General features: G+C 36.8%; 1 protein-coding gene across 5 annotated transcripts in view; it reads right to left on the reverse strand.

Annotated features, from left to right (window-relative positions):
- The window catches only part of LOC106478876 (hypoxanthine-guanine phosphoribosyltransferase-like), a 41,031-nt gene that overhangs the window by 26,689 nt on the left and 4,087 nt on the right, over nt 1–10,255 (reverse strand). For all 5 annotated transcript variants that reach the window (XR_002610000.1, XM_022382557.1, XM_022382558.1 and 2 more), the window contains exon 2: nt 9,063–9,169. Coding sequence is in view for 4 of the 5 variants with exons in the window: in XM_022382557.1 (XP_022238265.1) it covers nt 9,063–9,169 (107 nt within the window). In the remaining variant the exon portion in view is untranslated. The remainder of the gene's footprint in view (nt 1–9,062; nt 9,170–10,255) is intronic.

The raw sequence follows: 10,255 nt of genomic DNA on the forward strand, positions 1-10,255 counted from the left end.
ATATATATATATATATATATATATATATATATATATAAAGATATCTCCTCTATGTACATGGCACTAGAGTACCTACATACTAACCTAGGCAGGTTTATGCATACACAGCCATAGACCCCAGTAAAGATGTAGCCATAGATAAAATAAAACAATGAATCTTCTCTATAAAGTCAATAGATAAATCAAATAAATGATTTGTTAACTTTCATAAACCTCTCACCATGAATCGCACAGGTACATTTGATAGTTTATCTAATATAATTCTTATGTTCATCCTATTCAAACAATGTACATAAATAAATTCATTACTTAATTATTTCTATTTATAATTGTGATATGTTTTAAGTAAAAGCATTATTAGTATTATTGGTGAAAGTAAAACATGTTTTCAATACTTATTCATTTACAATATTTACGCAAGATTAATGAGGGATTATTTTAAAAACAAATAAAATAGTGGCCTTATGGTCATTTCTAGTTTATATTAATGATTTATTTGCCTTGTAGGTGTTCAGGTTATCTATACAAAAAAAAAGTGTAAAAATATTTTTAAGCAAAAAAAAGTTTTTCCACAATATATGCAGATGGTGATCTCCAAGCAAAAGTTACTTTAAAAAAATTAATTGAAAACAGGAAAATTAATACCATGTTAGAACAATGCAGTAGTTCATAAATCTATAAAGCTTATGCACCCCCCCACACACACACATTGTGAAAAACTATATTGATGAATTGTAATCCATTAATGAGCCAGTTGATTTATTGATTAGTAATTACCACTAATTGCCCAGCTTTATCATATTCACACATAATGAGACCTGCAAGGACAACAAATTGCAAATGGTGGACAGTGAATGAAGGTAGTGGAAGGAGAGGGCACAAAAAAAAAGGTCTAATCTTCAGTGCATATAAGGATTAGTTCTTAACGTTACAGTATTGTATTTGAACAATACATCTTGAAGAATCTACCAAAACATGTGATAAGCTATCATCACATCAGTGACTTATGACTGCTACTAGATAATCAATTTGCAAAACTAACATGCGTTTGTTATAATTATAATCTCAATCTTAATGGCTAGTTTCTGCTCAAATAAACATTAATAATGTCACATAGACTATAATCATAATAAAAGAACATGTATACAGTCTTCAATCTGACAGCATGGAGAATGAACAAGTATAAATTATCAATTCATTATTTATCTGTTTATCAGAACCATTTATGCCATAATTTCTAGGTAGTATATACATGCTACTTGTGGATACAGAATATGTACATGTAAATTGGATTTTGTATGTAAAAAACACTTGAAGTATATTACAACTTTTAATAACCTTCATGTGAAACTGACTGCATTAACAAACAATGTTAGTCAAATTTACTCATGTAGCATTAAGTTCCGAATACTTTAGTTTCTATTTTCGTAGCTTTAAATTTACCCTCAGTAAAGTTTTCACTACAGAATGTACTTTGCAATCAATTTATAAAAAAACTCAAATGTAGATATTATGTATAAATGAGTGGCAGAAAGAAGCTGAGCATGTGACAGAAAGAAAAATGTAACTGAATTAAACCAAAAGAGTTTTCATAGTAGTCAAAATGTTAAAACCACATGTTTTAGTTTTAGAAATTTCCTCAGCTAAAAAGTTGTCAAATCACCAACTGATGAGTGAAAGTTGGTGATCATATTCTAAAATAATCATAACGTCATTCCTGACCCACTCCACTAGTATAGATAAGTTTAAATACCTAATATGTCTCTAAATAACTCCATTTTTGGGTAGTAGGTTGTAAGTATTTATAATACTTTGTTATTTACAGAAGTAATCTTGCTAAATATTTGAAATAAATTTAAAAACCTCTTTTAATAGTTTAAATTGTATACAAGCTTAAGGAGGAAGGGTTTGATTTCATGCAACATTCGTGTGGTACTGTAGCCTTATAGGGAAACTCAATGAAGCAATTTAAAGTGGTATAATGGATACAACATTAAATCTAATTTGAATTCCTAGATACCATAAATAAAATGTGAATTTAAAATTTAGCTGTTTATACTAGTAACATTATACTGGAAACTTAAGAGTAAGTAGAATGGTCATTAAGAGAGGATCCAGCATGGTAAACTAACTGCTTGTGATAGATCTAATGAGTGTGTATTTGCTTAAAACAATGGACTTAAATGTAGTTTTAAGAAGGCTAAAAAAGATAAAGTAGAATTCTGTACAGTTGATATGGTGAAGAACTGGATAAATCTAATGTAAGCTAAGCTTCAAGAATTGTGGGTAGAAGCACTTAGAAAAACATTAAATAATTGGGAAGTAGGGTTAACTTTGTCTCAGAAATGCTTGACTAATAATAAGATGTGATCTAGAAACTGTTACAATGGAAGATTTAGAGTGTGATAAGAGTACTAGCTAATTGGATACTAACCCTTAAAACTGCATATAAAAAAAGTTGGTAGAAAGTTTATTACTAACAATAGACAATTTTTTAAGTATGTTAAAGATAAACAACGTTAAAATGGGAGTTCAACCTTTAAAAATAAAGATGGGAAAATTCTGGATGACAATTATGAAATACCTTACTTGGAATATTGGTTCAGTTTTGGTCATCTGTTTAAGAAATGATGTTAAGTTGCTGATGAACATACAGGGAAGAGCTACAATGACAATTCCAAGTTTGGAGGGGTTATCATGTAGGAATAGATTGAAATTTCTTGATGTTTTTATTGGAGAGGAGAAGGGTTTGGGAGAAGTAACTGTTAGAGGTTTGGATTAAAAAAATATGTACAATATTTTCATAAAACATATGGCAATAATACACAAGTTAAAAATATGGAAAACTCAAAACATGATTCCAATTAAGGCAATATTACTTTTCTAATATGATGCAATGGTTAGTCTATGGATTAGTTTGCCTTCAGGTGAGGTAGAAGCTGCAAAAGTGAAGAAGTTTAAGAGAAGAATGGATGAATATTTTTAGATCAGGGTTGAAAAGAACAAAAGGTGTTTCTACTTATAGTTTACAATAGGGTAGTATCAGAAAATGGAATAACTAGATGGACCAAATGGGCCTTTGTTATCCCTTGGAAATGAAATGCACATGTTTAGATTTTCATTCATGCTTAAGTTCAGACAGTTAAAAACAATCCCTTCACAAACTTTAGTCAATCTTTTATTAAATATATTTCAAGCACCATCCACATAAGTTTTCAAAAACTTCTGGATAGTGGAAGAATCCCAATTTGGTATTCAACTACAAAGCACATGTAATTTACATTCTGACTGTACAACCACCACAGAATGACAATGGCTTAGAATACACACACAGAGAAGGAGTGATATGTGATTTGAAAACAGGTCTCACAGCACTCAGCCAGTATCTCTACTATGAAATTACAATTTTTAAATTCTGCCACAAAAGTATCTTAACCTAAACTCTGTATAATATCTAAATTAACAGAAAAATGCTTCCCATTTTTTTAGTTACATTGTTTATATGCTATTTTTTGAAAATTTTTGTCATTCTTGAAAATCTATATGAAACCCTGGTTTTAACCATACTTTCATAGAAGTGCAGAATTGTCAAAAACTTATAAACATAAATCAATATTGTATTATTTGTTTTGTGGATAATATGCAAAAGTTAAGAAATTAATAACATGGAAAATATCTTATCAAACCAAAGGTTAGCATTTTCCTAAACTGAAAATGTATTTCTGATAGATACTTATCTCTTCTCACAAATAGTTTATCTCGACTTATACTGGGAATATATTGACCAGTTCACAGTAGGAGAAGAGCACCTGGCCAGACACGTATGAAACTAAGGCATCCCAGGTTTAGAGTGGCTAGAGTACATCGGACTGTAAATGGGAGATCGACCTCAACCAACACCAGTTGGATTGTGATAGGGATATCTGGCCCATGGTAGGAAGACAGTCCTCTACCTTTCACCTCAGTTATGGGAACTGGTAGGGAAGATGAACCTCCGTACCAAGGATCTGTATCATCCTGTGCACACATTCAACACAACCATCACCATGTCTGCTGGGAACGGACTTTAGGGGGACATTAAAGTGGGGGTGCATCTCCAGTTCATCACCATGTGGAATTAGGAATGTATCATCCAGTCCACAACTGGAGGAAAGTCCCCGGCTACTTTCGTGAGGACTTATGTGGCTGGTATAGCTCCAACCATCACCATATCTGCCAGAGGATGGTAGGAAGAAGGGTGACTCAGTCAGAGGAGCAAACTGCATGTTGGTAGAATGTATTGTCCACCACTTGATGGCATCTGGAATTATACATCAGGTCAATGCATCCACACCAGCAGAAAGCCACCATCCTACTTTCAACTGAGGATTGAGAACACTCAGGAGGAAGACTCCATGGTCCACCACCCCAGTAGCTAGAAACTGGTAAGTTGCAAGGACTCCCATACTCCACTAGAAGAATGTTGGAAACAGTGTGTTGTAGAGACTGGAGGAATGCTGCACTAGAGACAGAGCAATGGGTGACCACAACACCTTATTTTAATAGCAGATCTACAAGACATGGATCATCAGGTATGGGCAGCAAACTCTATCTGCTTTACTCATGTTAGTCCATGAGTGAACAGTCTGGGGTGAACATCTTTATGAAGCAAAATACTACAAGGAATATCTACAAGTGTTCTTGTGGAGCACCACATCTCAACAATGGGCATATTTGACACACAGAATAAGTATACCTGGTCAGACAAAACTCACCAAAAAGCAGAATCTTAAGATGCAAAGAAGGGCCCCTGCAAAAAGAGAAAAGAAGAAAGGACCACTTACCCCTTTAAAGAAAAATCATGGAGCACAAAAATGATGACAAGAGGAAGACAAAAACCCATAGAACAAGAAACAGCCAGGTGGTGAAGATAATGATCAGTGAAGATATGAGGAGTATTCAACATATTGACATGAATGATGTCCTCCATTGGATGACAGAAATGAGCAGACTGGGACATGGTCAAGTAAAGGATTTTATATGAAGAGACAAGGAAAAGACATCGAACATCTGGTGAAAGGAAAGAATAAGTAAGGTGACGAAGCTTGCAAATCCAACCCATAAGGGGAATAGAAGAAAGGTCACGGGACTGGGAGTGATACCAAGGAATATACAAATGAAACCAGCAGAGAGCCCTGACTGGACACAGGAAGCAAGCAGTGCCAGAATAGTCATGAAGGTGTGATATGAAAAGAAGGGAGTTGGATGTGAAAGCAGAATTACTCTCCCAAGCAGCCAAAGTTTTGGGCAGGAAAGAATGATTGGGGAAAAGGTCCACATAGGAGCAGTGAAATAAGGTGTGGTGGACATCAGGAGCAAATATGTCAAATCGATGATGTCCGCCAATCAACAGGAGAAGGAAAAAAAGTCTATAAGGAGAGGTGAGAAAGGAACAGGTTGACAAAGGATTGAACAGAGGAAGGGTAAGGGCATGGAGGATGACAGTGAGGATCCAATCAGGGAGAGAGGCAGGGTGAGTGGGACAGGTGAGGTGGAGTGAATGAAACAAAAGAGAAAGGTCAGGTGAATGGTAGACACAAGCATATTGTATGAAATGAAACATGGTTGAAAAGAACAAGACACTGAGAGGTCTGGATGATGGAAAGGATACAGGGAAGCAGATGGATGGTAGGGTAGACATACAGGTAGAGGCTTGTCCAAGCCAGACTGAGAACATCTACTGCTCCAGCCAATAGAGATGGAATAGGAGACCAACACTATGGGAGCTGGGAATTGAGATAAGTGGCAAAGGCATCCAAATATGGAACACCCCACTGGGAACAGAGCCACCTAAACCCCAGTGGGTTCAGTGACTACTCTGTAAGGAGAATCCTGTGGGGACGAGATAAGTGATCCATGACACCCTGAATATGACAAGTCATAAAATGAATAGGATGTTCAGTGTCTGAAAACAGAGGTCTCTCGAATGCCCCCTTGATTGGAGATGGATGAGACCACTCTAGTTGTCGGAATGCATTATCACCAACAAGCCCTGAATGGTTGGAAGAATGTGAACGAAAGCCTGACCCAACGACAACGAGCTCCAACAGACTGATATGGAGAGAGGACTCTAATAGAGTCCATCACCCTGAAACCATTCAAGTGGCCAGGTACCACAATCGGAAAGAGATGATGTTATGGCTGAGGAGGGGGAAGAGGTACACCCGCAGTAGTGTCATCTTAATCAAACCACCAGGCAAAGTCGGTCTGTAAGGAAGAGAGGGGCATCCAAGGGATTCTGAACAAGACTCCATTGATCCAAGTAAATCTACTGAAGTCAATGCATGTGGGTACAACCAAGATGGACGAGGGTTTCCAAAAAAGTCCACATCCCTAAAAGAGAGAGAAACTCTTGTGCAGTGGGTGAAGGATAAGAATCTGCAAACTAGAAGCTCCGACTGAGTAGGGAAATGAACAACACCCCAAGATGAACTATGTTTTGTGTGGGGATGAGGAAAGACTTCTCCACTTTCACCAATCAACCAGCCTAAGCTGCTTCTCTTAAAATAACCTGAGTATAAAGAGCAGAGTCAGCCTGTGAGGAAGCTACAAATAGCCAGCCATGTAATGCTGGAAATGCAAAGGCCCCAGAAATGAAGAAGATGGGCAAATGCCCAGACCTCCTGACAGGGAGCTGAGGCAAATCCAAAAGGAAAATCCCAGAACTGAAACACACACACCCAATGGACAAAACAAAGATAATGTCTGGATGCAGGGGAGATGGGAATGTGTAGGTATGTATCCGACACATCAACCAGCATTACCTACAGACCAGGAGTGAAAACACAATGAAGGGCTAAGTATGACTCAAAGGTAAAACGTGAGAGGACCAAGAACCAGTTCAGAGCCAAAAGATTGATGACAGGGTGTCAGTTTTTAGTCTACCTGGGGATGACAAACAAATGGGATTAAAAACCCAGATGAGAGGAATCCCCCATATGATGGCATCCTTGCAAAGCAAGTCCCAAACCACCTCCGAAAGCTACAGGCTGGAAACAGGAACCCAAGGCGGAGGGAAGAAAACTGGATGCTGGGACAAAGAAGGAGAATCATAAAAGATGACCAGACTATCTGTGACAACCCTTAGAACCCCAGGATCCATGTTGAAGGACCTCCATATGTGAGCAAAGCAGAGGAGCCTGGCCCTCACGACTTGAACCAACAATGTAGTCGTCAAGAAAGTCTGTTGCCCCTAGGTAGTACCCCAAGAACTGATGGCAAACCTCAGGAATACAAGAGGCCAGAACCGGTAAGGGAGAGGAAGGAGGGGGGCAAAACATGGGAATATGTTCAGTAGGGGGTGGGAGTAAAAGGAGGCCAAAGAGGAAAGGGAGGTATGCAACAGTGCAGACTCAACTCCAGTGTCCAAAAAGTTGGGAATGTTCCCCCCAAATTCCTGGCTCAGAAAAGGAGTCATATGCAAAACACGCAATGAGGAGGAAGGCAAATGCAAGCAAGACAAAAGGGCACCACAATCCTACAGGAGGAGCCTCATGTGCAAGTAAATGGAAAAAAGGGAGAGGCTTGCCAGAGTAGAAAACCGGAAATTCTGAGTCAAAATAGGGAAAACTGGGCCTGGGAGAAGGAAAACTGAAGTATTGGGGTCCAAACCCCACAAAAAGAGAAGTGACACAAATCATTGCAAGTTAAGGTAGGGAAACAGAACGAAAATAGGCCAAAGCATGTTTGTCCAGTGTACATTGTGGTCATGTTACATACTGATTCTGGAATGTAACTGGTCCCCAAATCGACCTGCAATTCCAATATCCAGTGAGGGAGGAAAAACGAGATACTGTCTCACCAACCAATCACCGAGGAAGGTGAGGAACCATAAGAAATGGAAGACAAGGAAAAATATAACAAACCTGATTAATTAAGTTGACAAAGGGAGGAGGAGACCTAAACACCTTTCTCAAAATGAAATGTGCCTGTGAAGCATAGAAAGGAGGAGGAAACAGGCTGCCCAAATCCTCATCCCCATGTCAGGCATATCTGCACATGGTATGAGAGGACAAACATCAGGCAATGCAGAAGACTGCATTAAATTAGCCAACTCCTTTCAAACCAGAGACAATACAGCTTGCTCTGATGACATTGAAGTGGCAGGAAGATCAATGGTAGTAATCACAGCAGCAGTGGTAGTTGTGACGTGGAATAGTGAGATCATAATGAGTGGATTTAACTGGTAAAAAGGAGGAACAAAGCTCCAAAAGCAATTCCGAAACAGTGAAAACCTGGAAAAAAAAATAGCCTATGAATAACATTCGATACTTGAGCAACAAAACTGATGGCACTATTCACTGAAAACAATCAGTAAGAAAGCTCAAGTGAGAACATATCCTGGTAGTGTAACTACCAATTGAGAAATGATTAAGGGCTGCATGGAAGTTCTCGTGACAATAGGAGTTGTGTCACACTCCTACTGGTGGAGGGTTGCTGCATGACCATTTGCATGATAGCATGCAGTTGTCTCGCATTAATACATGTGAGGGTAGGTGGGAGTATCAAGGCTAGTGGCAAACAAAAATTTGTGAATATAGAGAGCAGTACAAGTCAAGAAAAACTATTTATGAGAGGAGGCAAGATATCAGAATTACCTGTTTTTGTACCAAATGATACATAAGGATCAAGAGCAGCATATCTGCATTAAAAATAACTTTTTTTTTTTACTGTTATGACACAATATTAAATGATTTGACTCATAACCATTTTACATTTAACAAAGAAACCCACATCAATATTTAAAATGATTTGCATCATTAAGCATATGCAACATCACGAAGTTGTATGGTGTACAAAGATATATTTTTTGCTCAATTACCAACTTTGTATTTTAAACTACAAAACTCCACATTGGGCTATCTATGCTGTGGCAATTAGGAAATCTAATAAAAAAAGTGACAGTGAATTTGGAAAGTAAGTACTTTAGAAAAGTTTGAAAATAAACACATTTCCACCATGATGATTTAATATGGCATACTTAAGAATTACAGTGAGTGAATAGTTTTCTTACCAACACTTACCTATCTTGGATTAATCCACTTGGGATTAAAACACATTCTAGAGAATCTTCATAATGCCGAGGAACACAGAAATACTCTAGTTCATATCCTTTGTAATCATCAGATAGCTAAGAGGAAACAATACCTTATTAATTGATGTTCATTTACTCTTGCTCATAATCTATTTATCTATATATATATAATAGCCAATTATCTTTGAATTACACTCTGTATCTCCTAATAGCCAATTATTTTTGAATTACACTATCTCCTGGATGGTCAGCCGTAGATAAAGAAAAGACAAAAATATTTCTTTTCAAGAGTACATCATAGGAAAATCATTAATTTTTTGCAATTCCTAAAATTTCATAATGATAGTCATCAGTCTTCATATGTGCTGAACAGTCAATATGAAATAAACTTATTAAGAACAAAAATGTTTGTTTTTGAAGGAATTTTACAAAAAAAAACAGACTTCCTTCATCGTCTGATTGAAAGATATATTTCAAAGGTAGGAGCATGAAAGAAAAAACAAATACATAAAGAGAGGAACATGTCTGAGTATATTATACATATATATCTTTTTTTTCACATTGGTATTAGTTTATTGTACCATGTGAAATAAATTCATTTGAATATCTTCCCTTTCACAATTATAGAAATGTCAACTGTCAAAAAGCACTCAATTCAGTAGCAGTGTTTTCTTACAATCAGTAAAATGTGAGAGAATGGTGGCACCTAGCAGGAAAAAATCCCTGTGGCTAGTTAGCGAAGCTGAGTGCTCTATTTATTGTGTTATGTCAGGAACTTACTTTTTATGTTATGTATGGGTGTGTGTTGGGCTAAGGATTCTTCTACAGTATGTGTCAGTGGCTTGTTGGTGATTAATTCAATGATAAATGAACAGCACTCACTCCAATTGTTGTTAAATAATACATTCAAAACAAGTTAAATGTGTGTACAAAAAATTCTTTACACTATGTATATCATAGTTGTATCTTAAATACTATACAGTTCTCTTCTTCTTGTCAAAAGTCCACTTAGGCCAATTCAATTACTTTAGAATTCAGTTGATAAGCCGACCTATTTTTCTCTATTTTTATATTAAACACTATCAGTGTATAATTCACTTACTCCTTTTCTTCACTCTCTTTTTATTTTCTCTTTATCACAGCAGTATCAGGGTATAATTAAATTACACTGCCTCGTGAGTT

This window comes from Limulus polyphemus, unplaced genomic scaffold (assembly GCF_000517525.1).
Source record: "Limulus polyphemus unplaced genomic scaffold, Limulus_polyphemus-2.1.2 Scaffold258, whole genome shotgun sequence".
NCBI lineage: Eukaryota > Metazoa > Arthropoda > Merostomata > Xiphosura > Limulidae > Limulus > Limulus polyphemus.